The following is a 25,516-nucleotide window of genomic DNA, read 5'->3' on the forward strand; positions in this document are numbered from 1 at the left end:
TTATTTTCAGTGGGAAAAAATTATTCCTGTATAATATAAACTTTGTTTGCACCCCAAACACCACTTGAAAAAAATGTGTTTAATGGACTCTTCTCTTGGAGATGACTCATCCAGGTAATTACAGTGTTTTATGATAATGCACATTTTGGCTATGATCCTGCAGTAACCTCACTAAAACCAGTTATTAGAGACTTACAGTGTCCTGCCAATGATAAAGCAGTATTCCCATCATATCATTGTGCATTATACTGAGGCATTAGATGTGCATTCTTCTGTCTTATTGAACTCAAAACTAACATTATTTTTTATTATATTCAGCCATCTACAACAGTGAAAGAAAGTGGAATCTGAACATTTTTGATCAGCTGGAGAACTGGAGCTGACCCATTCAATAAATGGGTGAAGGCTGAATCAATACACAGGTAAATCCAGTTGAGTCAGTGAGTTTCCCCTATTCAGAATCAACAATAAGGGCTGGAATCGCTATTGCAGTTATGCATAATATAATTTTTTACAATAAAGTTTCTAGTTATAACAATATTTCCTCCGTACTGTTGGAAGATTGTTCATTGTTCTTTAGAAATAATGGTATACTGGCTTTTTTTAACCTAATGGGAAGATTTTAAGAATAGCAGGTCATTAAAAACTATTTCCATCAAACAATGCCTGGATTTCTTGACATCACAAGACACAATGAAACTTGAAGGCTTCCAGAGTGTTACTTGATTTATAGGTTTACTAATCCATGATAGAATTTTTTGTGCACCGCAATATGTTCTTCCTTTTCTTCAGCATTTCTGTAGCACATTTAAAGTGTTCAAAGAAGTTCACAAACATTATCTTGGAAAAGTGTTACAGGCACCCCTAAACATAAGTGCCATAAGTATGATTCTCATTCTCAGGGCTGGGCCTACGAACAGAAGATTTGTATGGTATTGTCATTAAAAGACAGTAAACAGATCTTTAGGAAGTTAACTGAGTTGGAGCCAGTTCCATTGATTTTAATGGGCCTGCTCGACATTGCCTGGATCAAACCCAATGTATTTTTACTGCCAGGGAGAGGGAGAGGTGTTTGCGGAGTGTTCTGTCTTAGATGTTTATCACACTATACTCTTAAAGTGCTACTATTCCACTTTGACTCCTCCAGCTGCCTCCTGTTGCATTCTGGGATTGGCAGTTTTAAGGAGGGGTATTTAGAATTCTCAGGCAGAGAAGTTGCAATGGGAGAGGCAAAGGGATTTTGGGGAAAGGAGGCTCCTTCCAGAGGAACTATGGGATGGCCTTTGCAGGACATCCCTGCTTGATCGCCCCCCCCCCCAGAGAGCAATGGGGGAGGCAAAGCAATTTTGGGGAATGGAGAGCCTGGACGCCCAGGGATCTGAGGGGGGGATCTTCTCTCTTCCCCAAAGATTCTCTCCCCAATAATGAAGCCCGCTGCCTTCTCCTCCTTGATCCGATTTGCCAAGCCTCCTTCTAGTCTGGGGAGACACAACAGAAGAGCCTTGGATGCAGCCAATTTTCACTGGCTGCCCTAAAAATAAAAAAATAAAAACCCTAGACTTGTGACGTCTGAAGCCTAGGTGCTTGATTGACAGCTTTTGGACACAAATAGGAACGGGGAGCAAGTTAATCCGCTTTAAAATAAAGTGATTTAAAATAAATGGGAACGAAAACAGGGTCTAAATGAATCGAGGTAATTTGCCCCTTTTGGTAATGGAAACGATGGAAAAAATTCGAATTATTCCCGGAACATAATCTGAATCAGAATCGTGCCAATATAATCCGTTTTATCTGCCAAGTGGGAACGCCCCTTCTGAAATCCTGAAGTCCCTAACCCATCAGATAAGCAAGAACTTCCTGTACAGAGAAGAGTGGGCTTGTTACAAACCTGTTAATTTAAAAATGAAGCTGCCACAGAATACTTTTGGAATCTCTGATTCCAGCATGCAAAACATGTGCTCTACTATTGATCTTTGCAGACTGCACTTCTTGATTAAGTGGGAAGGCAGAAAGGATGGAGTCATTAAGGAGCTGTGCACACTGGCCATAAAGGCTGGCTTGGGGGTGGAGTTTGGGTGTGGCGTCTACATGACACACACCCCAGTGTGGCGTGATGCTGCATGATGCTCTACATCGCGCATGGCATCATGACCCTCCTCTGCCACTGCATCCACACAATGCAGTGCCAAAGAAGCGCTGTAAAGCAGTAGTACAGCAGCTCTGGAAAGGCCAGATCGGGCCCATGGCATATGGTTGCCACGGCCACGATTCGGTGCGGCTGGAGGTGGCTGCAGGCTGCACCTTAGGGGTGGTCTGCACAGCCTCTTACTTAACGGCAAAAGAGAGAGACAAAAGGAAAAAGCATATAAAGCTTTTTGTTCTTTATATGTTGTGAGTGTGTGTGTGTGTGTGTGTGTGTTTTGGTGGTCAGATAACCTCTTGTTTACAGGCAAACTGCAACAAAACAGTAAGACACTGGTTATGGTGTGGGAGCTAGTGTAATGTAGTGGCTTGAGCATTAGACTATGACTCTGGAAACCAGGGTTCAAATCCCTGCTTTACCACGGGAATTCAGTGGGTCACCTTGGGCAAGTCATAATCTCTCAGCCTCAGGAGAAGGTAAGGGCAAACCCCCTCTGAACAAATCTTGCCAAGGAAACCTCATTATAGGTTTTGGCTTAGGGTCACCATAAATCAGAAATGTCTCTAAGGCACACAAGAGCAGCAAATGGGGGTAAGTAGTTAGCTATGTATGCATTCTACACAAGATCTATAGGGCTGGACCAAAATATTATTGCTGTCTGAGATGAAGGACAAGACGGTACAACCACACCCACCAGGCTAAGAAGTGAACTAGACTAGAAGCTGAAACTACTCTAGCATTTGTTATAAAAAATCATAATCTCAAGTAGCTCTTTTTCTTTTAATTTTGCTAGGAATCCTTATTTTTGCAAACCCACAGATATACTCTGAAGGAGGGGTGAAGATTGGAGTGGCAAATTTAATGTTAATACTATAGAACTATAATATTATTTCATTTTATCTAATATATTTTAGAATTGCTTAGCTTGGGGGGGTGATGGTGGAAGTACATCAGTAATACAAATTAACTAGAAATGTGACTTTTTCTCCTTTTATTTATAACACTCTCAGTGAAATGTTATTTCTTTAATATTTAAAAATTGGACTAGAAAAGGATTTTAGCATTAATTTTAAGAACAGATTGCATTCATCTACTGTGTGCTGTGACCGACAAGGGCCCTTTCCCAGCACCTCCTTCCTGATTTTCTTTTTAACTGGAGATACCAGAGCATTTAACTTTTAGTTTTCTTACAGGAAAGCAATATTTTGATCAGGTTGCAGACACATTTGGGTCAAAAAGAAGTAAACATTTTTTTTTGCAAAGAGAAAATCTAAGTAAGTCCCAGAATTATTAACATACAGAAATATAGAGAAGGAAGTGTGTCTCCCACGCTGCATCAACTGTAATGAGTAAATGAAATCACTCTTCACTGGGATTATTTGTGATGATGAAATCCCAGCTGACCATGTTTATGAGTATTCACATTTTACAAAAGAAAAGATAATCTAGCCAATAGTCTTGTGTCTTTAGAGCAAACAGCTTCTGTGAGCCACAAAATTTTATTACTGGCTAACAGTTTGATATTTGTGCTGGGCCATCTGCTTGTTTATGCCTACCCAGCAGGTCTCTAGTAAATCAAGTTTTCTTTCTAGAATAAGTCAATTTCCGCAAGAGAAGGCAGAAGGAAAAAAATCTGAGTTAGAAGGAAACTACATTACTTTCTTGTAATGTGACCTTCATTGTAGCAGATTCTGGCTAAATTAAATTAGACATTAATTAAATTAATGTGGATTCTCTGCATTTAAACTACTCTCTCTCTCATCTGAATGCTATTTGAAAAGGAGGAAATGTAGTGGAACAATATTCTCTTTAATATGGTCAAAGCATTTCAGCTTCTAGTTTGTTGATCAACAAAACAAAAGGGATTAACAGATCCATAGTGATGCTGTGGTTCATTATGAAACATAATTAATTCACATTCGCTCATCATTATCCTTGTCATGAAATGAAAGTGGATTGTGAATTCCTCCCCTCCACAAAAAAGCAATTAACAAAAAACAGCTTTAAATTGGAAATCAAAGACCTAAGAAAATGGATATTATTCCCTGGAACAGTTTTAAATTAGTGTCACATGTTTACACCAGAGGTAACAATAGATAGTTAAGAATAGCAGGCAACACAGCAGGGGTTAGTTTAAAAATCTGTAACTGCAATGTTCCAGCAGAGTTCTGTTTAGTTACAGTGAGCCAGAAGTCTTGTAAAAAATCAGAACTTTTTTGACATTTGCTCAATTTCTTTTATTGTTGGTGTCAAAAAGTCTATAAGAGTTTTGTGGGGTGGAAACAGATCAGTGAGTTCCAAGGAAATACTGTACTCTGGTGAGTTTCATGAATCAGACAGTTGACAGTCTAGTATTGAAAAGGATGTCTTCATCCAATCATTGGCATATGGTATGCATGTGCCAAACTGGTGACATGCTTTCTTCATATCCAGAGCAGTTTGTTTTGATTTGTTTTAACGGAGTGAAATACACACACACACACACACACACACACGAATATGCATGACTATTTGTGTATTTTAAAAAAATTTACTAGGCAAAAACAATTTTTAAAAAAATCACCTGAACAATGTTTTATTTTAAAATTGATTTCTATCTTGGGAAACCCCATTTTGATTGCAAAGGGATCTTGCAACATCTTTGAGACTAGAAGTTGGTAGCATGAGCTTTCTATCAGAAGGATAGATGTCTCCACCAAATGCATCTGAGGAATGAGGCTCAAGTCTAAGGAGATTATCAGAGAGGTCGCAGGGATGTAGCCAGGATTTTGGGAAGGGGGGTCCAGACTACGTGCCACCATTATAAAGGGGCTTGGGTATGGCAGTGCAGCGGCATGCACCTTTCATTGTATCTAACTAAAGGGAGGGGTTCCGGATCCCACGGACCCCCCCCCTTGGTTACGTCCCTGAGGGGCGGGGAGACCCAGGAGTAAAAGGTATGTATACTCCTGGCAAAGTCGTGAAATCGTGCTGAAGATTTTCAAACATATTGTGCTTATCCAGGGCTTAACCCATGAAGATCCAGGAATGCTCCAGCAACAAACCATTCACAGGGAAGTCCTGGGAATAGTTTGCTGCTGGAGTATTTCTGGATCTTCATGGGTTAAGTCCTGAATAAGTGCAACGTCATTGGAAAATCTTCAGTGTGATTGCACAACTTTTCCAGGAGTATGCCTTTTTCTTCCCTGATTTTCTCCCATCTGATTTTCTCCCATCTCCTATGAAAGCTAATGCTACCAATTTCTATCTTTCATTTAGTCTCAAAGGTGCTTTGCATATTGATTTTCCAGACTAACACGGCTATGTCTTTGAAGTCATTTTGATTATTTCCCTTGGGAGTAAAATTGCTAGTTGCTGCTAGTTAATTTATCACTTCATTGACTTGTGTGGACAGGAATCAGGAAGAGCAGCTTGAGAAAGGAATCAGGAAACAGGAAAACGTAAGTGAGGCAGACTCTTGTCCAACCAATTTCCTTGTACAGTGAGTGGTTTGAGTGTTGGAAAGCAGGGTTTGAATCTAGCTCAGCCATAGAAACCCACCGGATGATCTCAAACAAACCATACTTTTTCAGTCTGAGAGGAAAGCAATGACAATCCTCTCTTGAATAAAACTCGCCAAGAAAACCCAATGATAGCGTTGCCATAAGTCAGAGGTAATTTGAAGGCACACAACAACAACAACAACAACATGATGTGAAGGGGCAAGTCTGGTAAGGCTAACCTCAGGCAGCAAATGAAAGAGTATCAAATTGTTATGTATTTTGTTAAGACTATTTTTACAGTCGGGGGCGGGGGGTGGGATTTGCATGATTGTCTTCCTTAGATGCCAGAACTCTATGGTTCTATGCACTCTGGCCTTGGGAAGTTGGGTGCTCTTTGATTTTTACTCCAGCAGCATAATGTTTTGGGCTGGTACTTAAGGTTAGTTTTTGAAGTGACATCCCAAACCTTCTAAAATTCCCAATCTATAGGCTTCATTGGCTATATACCTACTCAACTTCTACACCAGGGGTAGGCAACCTGCGGCCAGCGGGCCGGATGTGGCCCGGCAAGGCCTTGGGACCGGCCTCCGCCCGGTCCTGCTGCCGATTGCTGCCGGAGCCTTTGGCCTCTCGCGTGAGGGCGTGGGGCCTTTGGCCTATCAGGAGGAGGTGGGCAAGGGGGGGCAAGCAGCAGGCAAGGGGGGCAAGCGACGGGCAAGGGGGGCAATTATCTATAGAAGCCTCCAAAACATGCATTTATATTAACATTTTTTAAAAAATCAGCAAATTTTTTTGCGTGTCCTCCATTTTTTTAAAAACGTGTCCTCCATTTGAAAATTTTGTTCTACATTTGTCCCAGTTTATTTATTTATTTAATTTTTAAATTTTTTTTAAATTATTTAGTTTTTGGCTTCGGCCCCCCAGTTGTCTGAGGGACAGCAACCCGGCCCCTGGCTCAAAAAGCTTGCCTACCCCTGTTCTAGACTGTTCCCCATTCATACAGCTTCTATATACACACACAATATTAGCTCTTGAACTTTCCAGCATCTTATATTTAAACAGGTTATTAACAAAGCTATCAGCAGCTCCCTGTAATGAAAACTTCTTTTCTAGAGTCTTCCTAGAAAAGAAAAAGGAATACACAATTAAATATGGATGCTAGAGGCAGTAATGTACTTTTAAGGAGATAGTACTATTTACATGTGGGCATGTACTGTGAGGAGTGCTGTTTTGTCCCCTGCCTAGTTCTTATACCTTTCTCCTGCCTTCACACTATCTCTGTACAGTTTGTTTCACCTTTAAATATTTCATCTGCAATTTGAAAACTTACCTGTCATTCCAGTTCTCCATTCCAGAGGTTCCAATGGGGCTGCCATTTTGGAAACCTTGTGGTATGGCATGGTGGGCCGAAACAGATGGTTCAAATGAGGCATGTTAGTGGCGATACTTGGATTAGGGACCGCGCACAACCACACAGTCACTAATCCTAGTACGTGCAGGCGGCGACCTGATGGCAGCCTCCTGTGTCCACACAGGGGGTGCCATCCTTACGTAAGCAATGCACAGCATCTGCAAGTCACTGCACATCGCTTACATCAGGAGTGCGCCATTGGTGCACACATGATGTCCACCCCACGGCACAAAACAAACCCATTTTTCCCTGGTTCTTTTTACTCCGGATGGACTCCGCACGGTTTGGTGGCTGCGGCGTCCCTCCTGAGGGAAATAGGCCACCAGCAGGCCGCCCTTTTTGGGCAGTCTGTCCCACACTGGTGTTACTAATAAGACCTGGGAAACAGTGTGATTCAGGAATGGTGGAAGTTGTATGACATCCAGTTCTCATCAAAATTGTATCAGAACCTACGTGACTTGATTTCTTAATGCTACTAAACCAAATCAAAAAGTTCATGATGTACTTATATTTTGTTCACACCCTGAAGGTTGGATTAAAGGTATTGGAATGGATTAATGTTTTTGCAAGGAATACCAGAGGGGTGACTCTGGACACTTGTCATAACTTGTAACCCAGTTAACAATAGTAGGCTAGCTGTTTAAAACAGCTGTGACTGAAATGGATGGTTCTATTGTGTTTTCTCTGTAGGGCTCTGTACAAACATGCTGGATGGATATGCTAGAAGTGTCTCTGATTCCCTATGATGAGAGAAATCAACTGCAGAGTTTCTGTTTCTGCTTGCCAACTCTTGTACCATGTGTGTGGGAAGCCTAGTTAAACCAACTTAAGCAATAATGTTAAGCAACATAGGAATTTTTTTGTTTCAAACAACACTGTTACTTTTAATTCTATATTTTCATTTTTGGTTTTGTTGCTTTGTGCTCAGCTAAATGGCACTAAGTTGTTCTGGTAAGTTTTTATTTCTCTTAGAAACCACTAAAGCTTTTTGCTTTGAATTTTCGCCTCATCATGCAGCTGTTCATTACTGTTCTGCCCCTACGGAATCACCAAGTAATGATGAGAGAGGAGAATCTGAGTGGTGAGAAATGGAAGCTCATAATAAACAGAACAGACAAAGAAATGGAATACTATCAAGACACTGACAATGAAGAATAAGGCACACATTTCATGAGATGGGAGGCAGATCTGTGTTTTTCATGTCTGCCTGTCCTGTCTAAATGTGTCTAAAACCAGGCCTGAAATGCAATTTAAAATACAGCAAAGAGGCATGAGTTGGAAGTGTTAACTTGGGTAGCACATACCTCTGCAAGATTCTTTTTCTAGTCACATTTGAGTCTAATATAGAAACCTAACAGAGCAGGGTAGGTGGGGAAAATTCAGGAATTTCTTCACATGTTTGCACTTCTGCCCCTTTCAAACATGATTGGGGTTAGGGTTGCCATAATTCTCTACTATAAACTGGGACAAAATGTAGGACACAATTTAGACCAAAATATAGGACAACTGTAGGATAAAATTTAGCCTAAAATATAGGACATTTAAGAAAAATGGAGGACCTTAAATGTCCTATATTTTGGGCTACATTTTATCCTACAATTATCCTATATTTTGGGCTAAATTTTGTCCTACATTTTGTCCCGGTTTATAGTAGAGAATTATGGCAACCCTAATTGGGGCAGATGCATTCTTAAAGTTCTGCTGAGAGCTCCATTTCTGAAATAGTATCAGTATATTGATAACAGTTAAGAAACATCTGGGGAAAGGAATATTTTTAAAAATGCTCCATGTAAGCATGAGCAGCGTGACTCACATGTGGTTCAGCAAGACTAGCAAAACCACCCATGTGCATTTCGGTATATAACAGGAGAAATATGTCAGAGAAAGGGACCCACAAAACAATCATATACATAAATCCCACTGGTGTTCAGAAGTGTTTTTCTATGGTATGTGTGCATAGGATTGCAGCCAAGGGCCAACACAAGCATAACTGATCAAGCTCTTGACACAGACGCATTCTGCATATACCCATTAATGTGTAGCCTCAGCTTAGTAGCAACCGATAGCCTGGTCAGTGCATTGCTGACATACTGATTCAACACATGAATATTCCACTTTATAAGGCAAATATGCTTATTATGTTACAGATCGCCACACTGAAGGCACCAGGCCCCATTTGATCTTGGAAGCTAAATAGGATCAGCCCAGATTAACACCTGGATGGGAGACTGCCAGGAAATACCGGATGCTGTAGGCCATATTTCAGAGGACTGCAACAACAAACCACTTCTGTTTTTTGCCTAAGAAAATCCTATGAAATTCATGGAGTTGCCATAAGCTGACAGATGGCTTGAAGGTACATATGTACACACACCAGGGCCAGCCCTAATATTAGGAAAAGTAAGCCAGCTGCTTTGTATAGCAAATGCTGAAGTCATTGGCAAGAAGCTGAAGGACAGAGCTGTAGTTACCTAGTCTTCCAACCTGTGTCAGCTATCCTACTTCCCTTAGGTGCTGTGGAGCTTTTCCTTCTAAAACCAATGTATGAATAAGAATCAGTGACTTATCTGGCTCACTATGCATGGAATATATTGCTGTGTGCAGGGGACTGTCTCTCTTAAGGAGCAAAATGGCTTGGTCCAGCCCTGTAGAGCCTGTGTGGAAAGTTTACACAGCTTCATCCATGGCACGGTTTTGTCCTAATATGACTTTGCTTTTTAAAAGGTTATCCCCTTCCCCCAGTAACACAGTATAAAGAACAAAAAGGGGAAATGATCAGTGAAATGCTTGAGTGGAGATAATTGCCCAAAGGCAGTTTGATTTTTTTAATAACATAAATACTACTGCACTACTTTATTATTTGACCATGACAAATTCAGGAAAGCATGTGAATGAGATTCTGAAGAAACAGGTGGTTAGGAGAAAATGGTGTTTACAGAGAATTATCTTAACAGCTAGTTGTCATCGGAAGCAAACATCTCTTTCAGTGTTTGATGTTTCTGTTTTTCCCCAGTGACATGTTGCAATAAAACAGGAAAACCAACATCAACAAAAACCCTAGTGAGTGTGTATGTGTATGCCTTCAAGTTGCCTTTTGACATATGGTGACCCCATGAATTTCGTAGGGTTTTTTTAAGCAAGGAATACTCAGAGTAGTGTCTGTGATTAAAACTACACAGTGCAGTCTTAAGCACTGAAATATATCACTCCTACAAAATGAAGTGTGCTGAAATCAAGATCAATCTTTATCAAAGAAGGTGAGGGAAATCAAGTTTACAGTTTTTAGAAATATGTCATTAATTTTAAGTTACTTTTAAATATTACTAGAATTATTTCTCCTATTTTTTAATACAATAATGAAGAGTCATTTCATTTCATTTTAACTTGGTTGTGATAACATGTTGGGCAAATAAACAGAAACACTGAATGGCTGGCATCCTGTTGGAGTAATTGTTGAATGATCAACATACAGGTAATCCCACTGATAGAATGGGTCTACTCTAGTTAGGATTAAGAACAGGATATAGGGCATAATCAATCCATTATGGACATTATGATTGATTTATATAACAAAATGTTTCTTCTTAGCCCATAATGGTTCGCTGCTCCTGCTAATGATGGTTATACATATTCACTTCCAGGTGGCCCTCCATTTTTTTTACATCCGAGAGCAATGTTGTATGACAGCACTGAGTACAATGGGAAGCTTTTGGTGGGAGCAAATAAAAAAGGATGGAGTTACCTGACTTAAAAATGCAAGGAAAACACTAGTGGTTGGTGACTGTCTGCATTAATGATGAACATAAGCAGTGCCCTATCTAGTCCAGCACTGATTAATACAGTGGCCAACCAAATGGCTATGGAAAACCCACTAGCAGGCCATGAGCACAACCGCACCCTCCCACTCATGTTCCCCAGTAAGTAGTAAGAGATACTAGATGTAAGCCATAGCCTTCATGACTAAAAGTCAATATTATCTTTATCCTCCCAAAGGATATATCAGATTCTTTCCGAATACAAATATCACATATTTGAGGGTATGTTGTAATAGGTAATTAATTTTGGTTGCTATCCTACTTTGGCTAAGTAGTGTCTTCTGGCCCAGTCCAGCCATCCTACTTTACTAGGCAACAGTTGCTCCAACAGAAGGAAGTCCATTCCGCTGGCAATTAGGGCACATGTGGATTGTGTTTCTATCCCCTTCTACCAGTAAGTAAGTCTATGACAAGGACTTGCCGCAGAGAGCCTGCTTCTAGTTGTCACAACCTTGCTTGTTGATGGGAGGAGATGGAAGCATCATTCGTCCAAGCTGCAACTGCCAGGAGAACAGACCTCCTGCTCTTGAAGCAGCTGATACCTGGTAAAGGAGGTTTGGGAAGGCAGTTACAATCATGCCAATAGTGGCATGATCATGAATGTGTAGAGATCATGAATATGGAGCAGGTAGGATATAAACTGTGACTAGCATTTACTGTTGCAGTTCCGGATGTGCACCCTAGACTTACACAATCATAACTGAAATAGTGAATGCTAGCCACAGTTTATATCCTTACCTTTCCCCCAAAACTGGGATTCTGGGCAGTTTACTAATGAGACCAGATCCAAAAGATTGGTCTGTGGGGATGAATTATCATGTGGAAATATACTTCTGATTGATGGTACTTGCATGGGCATATAGGCTTAGTTGTACACTTAGTTGAATTATTTGGTTTTGCTATTGAATTTATCCTCTGATTCACTGTAGTCTGTGCTTGGTCTTCTAAGCTACAGAGACCCTTCCTCCTCATTGTTGATAGGAAAGGAAGCAGAACTTCTGCAATGAAATTTTGCAATCCTACCCTATGTTTTTCTTTTATTATTATAAAAATATCTATATATTTTTCAAAATGTTAGTCTGTGTTTCATTGCATTGCTAGTGGATTTGTGTGTGTGTGTGTGTGTGTGTGTGTGTGTGTGAATGAACCTTCAAGTTGCCTGTCAGCTTATGGTGACCCCATGGATTTCATATGATTTTCTTAGGCAAGGAATACTCAGAGGTGCTTTTGGCAGTTACTTCCTCTGAAATATAGCCTACAGCACCTGGTATTTGCTGGCAGTCTTTTATCCAAGTTCTAACTAGAGCTTGGTTATCCTGCTTATTTTGCAAGATCAGACAGGATCTGGTGCCTTTAGGGTACTGTATTTAGGCCTTCAGTCCTTTGTATTTTTTTTAAAAAAAAACAAAGGTTGAACATCTATCTACCTATCATCCAGTATATTACCTGCATCTACACCAAGGTTTTGGACTGGAGAGCCCTTGGAAACATTTCCAAGTATACAGATCTATGATTTCCTGTTTTATGTTATTGGGAAACATGCATAAAAGTGTAACTGCTAGTTACAAGCGAATACAGGGAAGGTATAATCAAAGCTTTTTAAAATAGAGTTGGAAAATAATTTTATTCCATTTTTTAAAATAATTCTTCACATTTTACTTCATATGAAAACCCACTGGATGACCTTGGGCAAGCCAACGTCTCTCAGCCTGAGGATGGCAATGCAAACCCCTTTTGAAGAAACTTGCCAAGAAAACCCTGTGATAGGTTTGACTTGGGATTGCTTTAAAAGGACTTGAAGGAAAGCAACACATAGGCCTGTTACAGACTGCCAAAATAAAGCTGCTTTGGGTCTCTTTGGAGGTATGATGTTTAAATGATGCATGCATCCTAAGAATCCAGAAGCTGCACCAAAACTGCACTCCAGTGCTTAGGAATGGAGTGTGGCTTTGGCGCGACCTCTGGACTCTTAGGACCCATGCATCATTTAAATAGCAAAGAGACCCGAAGCAGCTTTATTTTGGCAGTCTGTAACAGGCCACAATAAGACTTAGGGGCCATTCAGACTACATTTTAACCCGGACCAGGAATCGATTCTTGCACATGAAGTTCATATTGGCCCCGAATCTCTCACAATCCATTGCGAGGCATGCACAAGCGTTACGTGGCAAATGCCCCTTAGCGTGGGTTATTTGCAATCGGGGCAAAAGCCATTTCTTTTGAAAAAACGGGTTCCGCGAATATGAACTTGCCCCCAATCATGATCGGGGCCAGTTCAGGGGAGTGATTTAGGTCAGAGGGAGGGCAGTGGGCAGGGCATTCTCTCTCCTCATCAGGGTGAAGGAGGAGGAGGAGGAAGGAGGCGGAGGAAGGATGCAAAAAGGGGAATGGGTGACAGGAGGCAAAGGGTGACAGGAGGCAAAAAGGGGGAATCGGGGTGCCTGACTGGGGCTGCAGAGGGCAGAGGGAGGGCAGAGGGGGGAACTGGAGAAAGTGATGGAGGAGGAGGAGGAGGAGGAGGAGGAGGGAGCCGGGGGGGAAGAAGGGGGCCATGGAGGGCATTCTATAACGGAGCAGGAGGTGGCGAAGGAAGCGGCAGGAGGAAGGGTCAGTTCAGGGCAGGTCAGAGGGACAGAGCAAGCCTCCCTCTTACACCAGGGAGCTTTCCCTTTTTTTAAAAAAAATATTTTGGGCAGTCTATGCGCATGGTTTTTGCTTCAGGTAGATATATATTAGATAGAACGTGGCTAGCTGCTTGTTCACTTTCCCTTTCATTTCCTTGCTTCCAGCAAAGGGGAAATGCTGCAAAGAGCACTGCTTTTTTCCTTTGCAAAATAATGCTACAATGCAAATGTTACAACGTTTCTCTTTCCAATTTGGCAAATTGGCAAATTGATACACAGAATGCTTTGCTACTCTCTCTAAGGAATTCAGGGGTAGCCTAGGGAAAGCAAAGAATGCATGGCATCGCATCCTTTTCTGGCATTCCGAGGTGAGGAATTTATTATTATTATTATTATTATTATTATTATTATTATTATTACTACTACATGTGTATGAGGCATTCTGGGGTGGCAAGGAGGGAGGATACAGGATGCAGAGATGGCATTAGCTTGCATTTTGGGGTTGAAAACGGGGCCAAGGGAAGATCATAACCTGCACTGACCCAAATACCCACAGCACACACACAGACAGGAGGTTTTTAAATTTGACAAAATATGCGCATACTATACTGGCGCCTGGCTCTTTAAAAAAAAGGAGGGGGGAAGCACACTTCCAATGGGCCAATGAGTGCTGGAGACGTCACCTATGACGATCGCAGAACTAAATTTGATTGACAGCCAGGCACCTTCATTTTAAACCCGATTTCTCGAAGAGGGCATTCAGGGTTAAAATACAGTGCGCCTGCGTTATACGCAGGCACAATTGACGCGGTCTTGAGTGTACGTGCTCAAGCCACGGGGAGTGTGCGGGGTGCAAGGGGTGGCACATCCCATTCAAATGAATGGGGCGCGTGGCTCCCACGGTATAGGCGGAATTTGCCTTACGCAGGGGGAGTCCAGAACGGATCCCCTGCGTAAGGCAAGGGCCCACTGTACCCTGATTGGTAGTCAGCACTTGCTTCCGGAGGGATCCAGGGAGAGGGAAACCAAAGCTTCCCAGTTCCCTCCAGCACAAAACTGCCAGTGAGAATGGGGCCTTAGGTCCAAAGCACTCTGCAGAAATAATCCAGTTTGAGACCACCTTTAACTGCCCTGGCTCAATGCTAGGGAACTGGGAACTGTAGTTTTGTGAGACATTTAGCCTTCTCTGTCAGAGAGCTCTGGTGCCACAATAAGCTACAATTTCCTGGACTCCCTGGCACTGAGCCAAGGCAATTAAAGTGGTCTCAAACTGGATTATCTCTGCAGTGTGTTTTGGACCATGGCATACCTTTTTATTTCCTTTTTAATTGGTATTATATTGTTACTGTCTTTGTTTTATATATATATATTTAAAACTATTTATTATTGCCCTGCATTAATGGTGGAGTCCACAACAATGGTTTGCAAATAGAGATTGTATGTCCATGTCTCAGGTATGTTTAGCTGTGGACTTATTGCTTCTTCAACAGGAGGTGGGATTAGATGGCCTGTGGAAAGAACAGTTCTATAAATCTTATGATTTCTTGTTTTCAGCAGTGCATTAAAACCTTGAGTTGTGTGAACCAGCAAGATCCAGTTCTTTCTGAAATACTTCCATGGTCCCCTTCTCTCAATGGCCTCTCCAAACCTTTTGGAAACTTGGGAGACAGGAGGTACTGAGTGTCCCCCTTGACCCCACCTCTGTTTGTCTATCTTCTGTCTACTCCCATTCCTGTTCCACAAGATGCTGGCTACCTTTAGTCTAGAATAAAGTCTTTCTTTTCTGTCTCTTATATGTACTGCAAAGATATGCAGGGGCCATTTGTGTGGAAGCCTGAAAGGGTGTTCAGAAGAAAAATGTAATATAGTACTTGGTTCTGAGATAAATTTAAGATTATCCTAGATACAGTTTGCCAGCATACTAAAGAACATCTTGCCAGTACAGTGCGCCCGTGCCATACGCGGGCGTGCCATACGCGGCCTTGAGCATATGTGCTCAAGCCGCGGCGCGCGGGGCGGAACGGGTGGCGCGTCCCATTCAATTGAATGGGCGCACGCGCCCGTTGCGCCCCGTGCGCACCTGCGCTGCCGCGCACAAGCCCCATTGTTTCCAATGGGGCTCGAGCATAGGCGGAATTCGCCTTACGCAGAGGGATCCAGAACGGATCCCCCGCATAAGGCGAGGACGCACTGTATACTAGGTAAAACATAGAAATTGGCATAGTACAGTAAGTCTTGTCCTATCTTAATAAGCAGGTTTCTTGTGGTTTTAACATAGGCCTGAATCATACCCATGTAATTGTAATCCTTGTAATTCTAACAGTCACACTAAGGGGAACTTGTTTGCAATCATTTTGGGCTAACATTTTTGATGTATTTCATTTCAGCTTAATGAATATACAGAAAGGAAAGATCTTTCCCTTTTTTTGGTTAGACTTTTGTCGATTTCCTTTCTATTCACTCCATCGGAAACAGGGGTTTCCTGTAAAGAATTAAAAACAAGATGTAGACATTTCAAAATAAATAAATACATAAATTTGAACAGCAATGAAGTTAATGAGTTAAAAGGAGTTAATTCTTAAATTGGTAACTTATCTAAATATTTGAACTTAAACTCTATGTAATGTATCTGCAATTAATTTGATAATTTCAGTGCATGGAATTCAGGATGTGACCTGAATCAGAACCACATTGTTAAATGGTAGCCGCACAGATGCTTGGAGCAACTGTGGTTCAAGACTATAAACTGTATTTTGTTATTATTTTATTTTACCTCAGAAGAGGTTCTTGTATTGAATAAGCATTTATTAATACATTAAAAAAATAAAATAAAATAGCTATTATATAAGGTCTTTCAGATCTTTAAACATACTGGTCAATACTTAGCATATGTTTGCATTTTGAATGTCATATCAACAAAGGTGTGGTGATCTAGCATTTTTTCCAGACAAAAGCCTCCCTGTGTGTTCAGATATATCTGGCTTTTAAGTATATCCAGCTCTGTAGGGCTTCAGAACACAAGTTCAGAGAAGTTAGTGAGGACTGAACAAACTATTCCTTGTATAAATGACCTCCAAAGACTTGAACTAGAAACTAAACTTCAAACATTTGCTTTTCAATAATGTTAGATGTTTTTATCATTTAGAAGTACTCAGTATCTCTCCATTCCTATCACATGTTTGTTAGATTAAGCAAACTAATTTTAGAATTAAAAAAAAATCTCAAAGTGAGACATGAACAAAACTTTGTACAAGAACCAGTAGAAGTACACATTTAAACCATGCATGTATATGTACATTATTTTTCAACATTAAAAGCACTTGTAAAAATGGTTAACAGGTTGTATTCCTATTGCATTTGCATTATTTCTCCGAAAGATCAGTTACAAACTGGAATGATGCATTTGTAGTTTAATTTAAACTACAGCTTTCATCAAATTGAAAAGACACTATCAGGAAATCTGATAGGAAATGGAAATCGGTAGCAAAAAATCTTGTGACATTTATGTTTCTGTTTAACATGTAGAATAGCATAATTAACAGAGATAAGCTTATACTGTATAAATATTCTGAGTTTTCCTAAATAAAATTAATATAGGTTGTGTAACTTTTCCCCCACAGGTGAGTCCTTTTTACAAGGAAATTGGATTTGTTACTATACAACTCGCACAAAGCAGTGACAAGACCAAGGACATATCATATCAAAATGGCTGATTTCCCACATCCCCTCATATTTTATCCATAAACCACCATGGGCTGTTAAATCTTCTTGCTGCCTTCAACAAATTCTGATTCTTCATTGCATAGTTTCCTGAGAAATACCAAGACAGAAGAGAACAGTTTATTCAGCTTGCCTTTATGGATTTTCTAACACATCTGAGCGCCTTGGAAATCAGGGAAGTTTGAGTAGTGCATTCCCACGTTTTATGTTCCTGAACAAGTAATATTTATAACAACAAACAAACTCCAGATTTGCTCTCAACTGCAACTACTCTGTTGGGATCATTGAGGTCATCAAACAATCCTGTTTCAATCACTTCTTCCTGCCAAGGTATTGGAATAGCACCTGTGGCAAACTTCTTGAAGAACTGCTTGTCTTTGTCATCAAATTCAATTCCTCGTACTTCAGAGAAGTCGGCAATGTCTGCAACATCTTTGGCATAGACAACGGATGGATCGGGCACAAAGGGAGGATCTATAAGGCCTGCCTCCAGCCTGTGGAAGTTTATTGACTTGAAGAAAGAATGTTTCCTGGGATCATCATCATTGCTCCTGAAATAAGGGAAGAGATGGTCAAACAAGAGAATGCAAGTTTTGAATTACAAATTTAAGCTCAGAGATGGAACGATTTTAGATAAATTTAACTGTGGGATCAGAGAGAAGTGATCAAACACATTTTATTTGTATTTTGCTTTTCTTAAGTATGAGCAACATTAATGATCAAACGATTTTCTACTTCATGTATAAAAGTTTCTTGTTGTTGCTGTGTGCCTTCAAGTTGTTTCCTACTTATAGTGACCCTAACGCAAACCTATCATGCGGTTTTTCTTGGCAAGTGTCCGGGAAAGCAGCCAAAGGGCTGATAAGGCAGCTAGTTCTCAAACAAACAAAGCCCCTCCCAGCACAGCAAAGTCAGTGTGAGCTACACAGTCCTGGAGATTCACAGTAGTTCTACCAAAAGGGATTACCAAGAGAATTGTCAGACGGTCCGAGGTTCAGGGCAACAGATAGGCAGGTCGATAAAGCAGTCCAAGGTTAAGGTTTCCAGGTAGTCAAGACAAGAAGCCAAGGAGCCAGAGACAGAGTCTTTCCTCTAAAAGAGTCAGATATCCACTGGCAAAGAACCACACATGCTCCAGGTGCTTAAGAAGGCAAGGAGCTGGCCTTCAGCTGTGTCTGATTACGAACACGCTTCTGATAAAGCCTCTGAGATCTTCGAAGGCCCTCTCTTTCTGCTCGACGCTCATTGAAGGTAGGCACACTGCCCAGATCCTCCTCCGTGTCCACAGCCTCGGCACCAGGCAAACTTGGCTGCTGAACCTCTGGAGGGGCCATAGACTCTGCTCCAGCAGAACTAGGGCCAGCCTCTGGCTCCTCCATTACAGGTTCAAGCCCCAGGGGCTCTGGCTCCTCCATTACAGGTTCAGGTCCCAGGGGCTCTAGCTCATCCTCTGAGTCCTCCAAGCCGTCCTCCAGGCTGGGCATGACAGCAAGATTTGTTCACCCCAGACTAAACAACCCCATCTGAAGCATATTTATTTGAAAGTTAACTCCCATTGGTTTCATTCAGTCATATTCTGGAAATGTTAGTGTCAACTGTCATAATAATCAAATTTCAGATACGCCACAAAATTTAAATCTAAAGTTTAAATTCTGGGAGGTTAACCAAAATTCTGGTACCCAAACTCAAAATGAAAATTTAACTATTATTGTAATTCCCAGCGAATCAAGTCAGAATACAAGGAAAACAAAGCTTCGCAGCTTTCTTTTATAAACCAACTAGTTCCTCTTTGAGTTCCAATTCTGCCTTCCCTTTTAGTTAGTTACCATTATACGTAAAACTTTTAAAGAAACTCCATTAAAAAAACCTATCAAAACCAGTAACTTTTAAAGGAAAGAGCCTGGAATACTACAAAGGTGACTGTGGTACAAAGCAGACCATCCTTCCATTTACCTCATCCTTGCTTCAGTACCCACAAATAGAAGACAAAGCAACACGAGAGCCAGGTGTGTTTGAACAATGGGATGTTCTCCACTGTTATAGTAAGACTATATTCCCATAACCATAAAAATAACTAAAATGTTACCAAAGATTGAATGAATTACAACTGCAATGTAACTATACCATCATTATTGGATTTTAATTAGAAATGTCCAAGCTTATTTGTATCTAGTTACTTCTAAACTGCATAGAAATATATTTAACATAAAAAGGCAGTAAAGCACTCCAGTAATAATAGATATATGAGACACTTTGAACATTCCCTGGGCATCAGAATTAGCTTAGCTAATGTCAAAGAGCATTATACCATATAAAGCCAATCAAGTTTTTCACGATTAGGGCTGGATTTACAGGAAAGACTCACAGTAAATTCATCACTAAAAATGTGGAAAACCACAACCCTATTTTATTACTTTTGGGGATGCTCTGTTCCCATGTGAACAAGAAGTTCTCAATAAAATGTTATCCTTTACTTCACTAAGTTTTTTGTTCATCTGCCCCCAAAGTCCAGTATTATTTACAGAGAGAATAAGTATTATATACAGTATACACATCAAAAGCATGCAATTCTGTAATAGTAAAGTTAAAAAGTTTGCACATTTCTATCAAAGGCTGGTGACTACTATCCAAATGAGATAAGATGAAAGTGCAGGGTTATGAAATCTTGACATCATTAATTATTTGCACATTATAGTCCTCACAAACCTTTTTGTTTTAGATATGGAGTTGTGTCTTCGCCCTGAGTTCAGTGCCAGCAGGTTGTGGAAGGGAAGAACATTTTAAATAAATTGCATAGCCATCACCTACGCCCTGTTTAGAAAGTAACATTTTAGCACCACCTCCAGGCCCTTTTATGCCTGTACAATTGTCACCATAGGCCTTTGAGCCCCTCCTTTTTTGGGTAGCAAACAATAAGAGTTTTTTGTGGGGTTTTGGGGCTATGTGGCCATGTTTTAGAAGAGTTTGGCCACATAGCCTGAAAACCCCACAAAAAACTATGGATGCCGTCCATGAAAGCCTTCGACTCCACATTGGAAATCTCTATGGGGAGAAACTGTTCCAAACAATAAGAGTTTAGCCTTAGTTTAATACCCCTTTTGCATTGTGCAACGCTCTATGTAGGATCATGGACAGAAGTCTACTTAGTATGGAGTAAGAATACTTGACAATTGATAGACACATTTACAGAAATAGAGACCAAACTCACAAACTGGATTATATCTAATCTTTCACAAGTACCAGCCCAGTATTTGTTTTGTTATTGTACCAAAAACATCACTGCTACTATTTAGGCAAAATGGCAGTCATGTTACAGTGGGTCCTTGTTACCCACCAAAGTTTGGTTCCAGGACCCGTCGTGGATAACAGAATCCATGGATGCTCAAGTCCCATTAAATAGCAAAATAGTATCCCTTATATAAAATGGAAAATCAAGGTTTGCTAGTTGGAATTTATAATTTTTGGAATATTTTCAATCTGTGGATGCTTGAACCCATGGATAAAAAAATCCGTGAATAAAGAGTGGCAACTGTGCTTAGATCTTATAATTGCGCAGATTAGCAACAGTAACAATATCTCCCTTTAGTATACGGACACATGTTTAAAAGGAATTCCAATAAATTTCTGTGTCTCTGGAGTTGTTTTTTTAAAATGGTCACGACAAAAAGTTTTATTTTATTACTTTTTCCCCATGATAATGAGGCTCTAGGAATATCATCTACTCCAGGGGTGGAGAACCTGTGGCTCTCCAGATGTTGTTGAACTCCATCAGTTCCACAAAACATAGTCAGTGGTGATGGAGGTATAGTTGAACTCTATCTGAAGAGCCATGCATTCACCACTCCTGCTACTACAACTGTGTTTAAAGTGGTAATCCTTTTTAAAATACTAGGTTAAATTAAATGGAAGTTTAGCCACACTTAAGTCCATTAATGTCATGACTGTTTCAGACTGCAAAGTGGGTAATTCATGGTTTGTGGACCACATACACCCTGCTGACATTTTAGCAGTCACTGGAGCCCCTGCTGCTAAATGTCAACAACAGGATGGTGAAAAAAATCTTACATTTCCTCTCTAAAACAAAGGTAAACAACCCCCATGTTTTAGTGGAAAATCATGCTACTGGAAGCTGAGAAGGGTGAGTTTGCTTCCAAAATGGATGCATACTTCTGCACAGTTTATTTTATTTCAGGAAATCCTATTCCCAATAAAATAAAAGTGGTTTGTCTTTGGGTTGGGCTTGATTTCCAGAGCTGTGTAGCCCTGGATCGGGAGTCCAACGGGGACATAGGGGTGCTGAGATTCCAGCGGTGTCATCATTGCAGGGGCTAAATCGATTCAGCATCCCCCAATGACAAGGAGCAGAGATGTGCACATGAAATAATCGGTTAGCATAGGGCAACAGGTGTTGTCAACCGGTGGCCCCTTGTCATCTCGAAGCTTGGCTGTGACCAAACAAATGGGTTTCAGTGATCAATCAAGGATTGATGGATGACAGATCCAGACTTCATGCACTGGAACCAACCCTACAGTATTGTTAATGTTGTTTAATAAAGTTGTGGCCTTTATTCTTCCAAATCTGGTGTCTTTAGTCTTTCCTCAGTGAATCCCATACATGGCAACAGTAACTTGTTTGTAATAAATTGCTCATCACCTTACCTTTCTGTCCTACAGTAACAATACAGAGGATCATAGTAATTTTAAAAAGTACCTAGTTCGTTTTTTCAAAGTAACATTAAGACCTCTAACATATCAGCAGTCTGATAAGCCATATCCCATTCAATATGCAATTCTCCTGTCCAGCAGCGGACAGATATCTAACCAAGCATAATTCTTGCATTTGCACTTCCTCTAAAACTAAATCTTCAGAATGGTGCACATGTGCCTGTACTATGCAATTCTTCACAACAATGCTCTGTGTTAATTTAGAGATAATAACTTGCCAATAACTACTTCATGAGCTAGCTCCTTAGATGAATCCACATTTGACTACGTTTCTCCCTACTCTAATTCCATCAAACTTACAAACTGAGGCACGATCTATACTGTAAAATCTCTAAAATATCAAATATTATATTTTATATAATATTACAAAATTATAATGTAATATAATAAAATATTTATATTTATATAAGATATACATGTATATTATGTTTAAAATATAAAATTGATAAAAATAAGATGTCAGAAGTAGTGGGCAGTTCTGAATGCTTGGGACCATGCTGTTTAGTCAAACTGACAGGCAAGTTGTTTCTGGGTTCTAGTGATCTTGTTTAAAACCAAAGCAAATATGTCACACAAGTAGCAGCAAAAAAATATGCGGGGGAAATAATGGCTGCAGGTTTTGTTTAGTGAAAATGAGATTGTATCATAGATACTCCTCAGGCCTAACATGATTTGTGGGATGCTTGTTAAAGACAGTACTTTAAAGTAAGCGTACAACAGTTGTGAACAGATAACTCTAACCACTACCCATCATTTTCACAATCCAGCAGATGCAGAATGTTTGTGGTAGGTAAGTGAATTAAAATATTGCTTGACAGGTAGGTATTATTCTACTTCCCACCAATGAGTCTGCTCTTGCAACACACTCTACATGTCACTAGTGGAGGCCCCTTTTAAAAGAAATGGTAGATGTCAATTGTGCTTCTGTTTTGTTTTGGTTTTTTTGCCTTGAATGTTAGATGATTCCTATTAATGTATTTATTCTTTATTTCTAGAATGTCTGCTAAGTTAACAGCTACTTTGTTATCCTTATAACAATCTTGTATTGTTATCTTTAGGTTGTATGTCATTTATTTAGTTTAGGTTGTATGGCACTTATTATGTTAATTATTGCCTTTTGCCCCAGATATTTTGCTGCCTGATCAGAAAATGGTTCCCCTTCCTACAAGTCTAAGTACAAAGGACCTGAAGCTGGACAGGTTATTTTCAAACATGAGCAGAAAATCCCAGAAGCCGCCCGCTCCCAGTTTACCCTCCATGGCAGTAAAATTGTAATAACAGCACACTAAACAATTAACCATTTTTGCTGGTTCTCTGCAAGTGACAAATATTTAACATATTTCATCTAGACTTTGAGGCCATCATTTAATAAAATTTTGCTTATTGTTTTAAATTTTATTTTTGCTTATTATGTTGGTTTTATTGTTTATTGTTCTTTATGCAATTTATTGTAGACCACTTTGAAAATTAATTTTGAAGAGCAATTTATAAATATTATATAATAATAAAAATAGACTCTTAATGCTCTTACATGGACAATATCCATTTCTCTCCTGTGGGAAAAATGGGGGAATTGACTAGCTAAAGTAGTTTTCTGTTTATTTTTGTTGACTGAGCTATTTCTTTTTGCACGGCAAGAGTGCAAAAGATGATTACACAAATCCCACGTGGGTTGAACCCAAGAGACGAAACAGTTAATCTCTTGTGACCCTAGCTCTTTGATGCGGCTGGCTCGTGATCACAAACAGAACATTTTTAAGGATCAGGTGTGCAAATTAAAGCTGCCTATGAGAAGCTTTAACTTATGCAACAGGTACTTAAACAGATAACCCAAGGTCTCAATGACCTTAGCAGAATCTTTTCGCTAATCTTTACATAAGGATGAGCTGTTCTTGTACAATATCTCCAGCATAATAGACGTAGACAGCCTTTCTGCTACCTCCAGTACACAATAGCTGGCTTTCTTCCTGCTCTTAATATTTCTAATGTACATATTGTGACAGTGGTAAAAGAAGAAAACCAACAAATGTGTAATTAATAGATCCCAATATTTTCTCTCCACTTATCTATAGTCGATAAAGAAGTAAAAGGTTTTGTGCTTTGAATATATAGCTTTTAGTAGTGTTTATGTTTCTTGTACTGTCACATATTGTCTCTGCAGCTCCTCCTATTGCCTTTGAGAGACTCAGATAACAATTTTACCACTACATGACAGAGGAGGTGTGGGGGCACAGAAGACAATCCTCGTTGCAGTCACATAGAAATATCATCATTACAAAAAACGCTAAAGCAGCATATTTGAGAAAATCAACAGCAGCAGGAAAAACATCTGCACAAATAATTGTTGCAAGGCAATTCTCTGATGCCTCAGAGGTTAATATAACATTCAGCAGGCTGGAGCAGGATGGTGCAGGATCAGGAAAAGATGTATGCAACTGTTTTGCTGCCCTTTTGCAGGTCTACTGACTGACTGGAAGATTTTCCCCCAAGTTAAATTTAGGTTTATAAGTATAAGGACACAAAATCATTTTTAAAGGGTAACTAGTTCCTTTAGCTTTGTCATTCCTTTCCTGTGTAGACCACTTTAGCCTCCTCACTCAGTTCATTCATATGAATGCTGAAGACCACCCCCCTACTTTAGTCTTCTATGTGTTCTTATTCTAACCCCCTGTCTGTGCATTTCTCTCTTCAAGATTTAGGTATTTACTTGTGGCTGGTCCTGACAAAATTTCCTGGAGTTTACTTTTTATGATTTCATGTTATGTTTTGCATTTTCTATTTTAATTTTTGGTCCACTGCTTTAGAGTCCCTTTGCCCAAAAAGCAGTGTGAAATGATCATGGTCTTTATCTTGCCTTAACATGCTTATAAAAATATGATGGAAACAATACACAGAAAGGCTATATGAAAGAGATGAAATGAATGAGTGAGTGAGTGAGTGAGTGACACATGAAACAAATAATAATATGAAGATGAACCCCAAATTTTGGGAAATGGAGGGAAAGCTGCACTCAAAGAAATTTGGAAGAATAAAATCACCAGGAACAGATAATATTCTAAAATGAACTGCCAACAATAGGCAAAAGAAATGATCAATATATAATCCAATCCACAAAAAAAGAGACACAAAATATTGTAGTAACTACAGGACCATTGCATTATCGTCCCTTGCAAGCAAAGTTATGCTCAAAATTCTGCAGCAGAGACTCCTACCATATATGTATGTGGCGAGACATCCCAGAGGAAAAGAAGGAACACTATAGACTACATGGCAAACATATGATGGAGTGCACCAAGGAATTCCAGAAGAAAATCAGCATGTGCTTTACAGATTACAGCAAAGTCTTCAATTGCATAGACCACAGAAAGCTATGGAACACGCTTAAAGAAATGGGAGTGCTAATACATTTGATTGTCCTGATGAGAAATGTGTACACAGGACAAGAGGATACTGTTAGAACAGAATATGGAGAAACAGATTGGTTCCCAAATGGCAAAGGGGTCAGGCAAGGTTGAATTCTATCACCCTTTTTCCCCCAACTCGCATGAAGAAAATTTTATACGAAGAGCAGGTTTAGACCTGGAAGAAGATTGGAG

At 40.0% G+C, this 25,516-nt stretch overlaps 1 protein-coding gene across 2 annotated transcripts in view; it reads right to left on the reverse strand.

Annotated features, from left to right (window-relative positions):
* Nucleotides 1–16,325: 16,325 nt before the first annotated feature.
* The window catches only part of LOC149318170 (rhodopsin kinase grk7-a-like), a 56,455-nt gene continuing 47,264 nt past the window's right edge, over nucleotides 16,326–25,516 (reverse strand). For both annotated transcript variants that reach the window (XM_089509130.1, XM_089509129.1), the window contains one exon: nucleotides 16,326–17,746. In XM_089509130.1, coding sequence (XP_089365256.1) covers nucleotides 17,422–17,746 — 325 coding nt within the window. In that variant the 3' untranslated portion in view covers nucleotides 16,326–17,421. The remainder of the gene's footprint in view (nucleotides 17,747–25,516) is intronic.

Source organism: Sceloporus occidentalis, unplaced genomic scaffold, assembly GCF_023333645.1.
Source record: "Sceloporus occidentalis isolate IW3139 unplaced genomic scaffold, rSceOcc1.0.p SCAF_2, whole genome shotgun sequence".
NCBI lineage: Eukaryota > Metazoa > Chordata > Lepidosauria > Squamata > Phrynosomatidae > Sceloporus > Sceloporus occidentalis.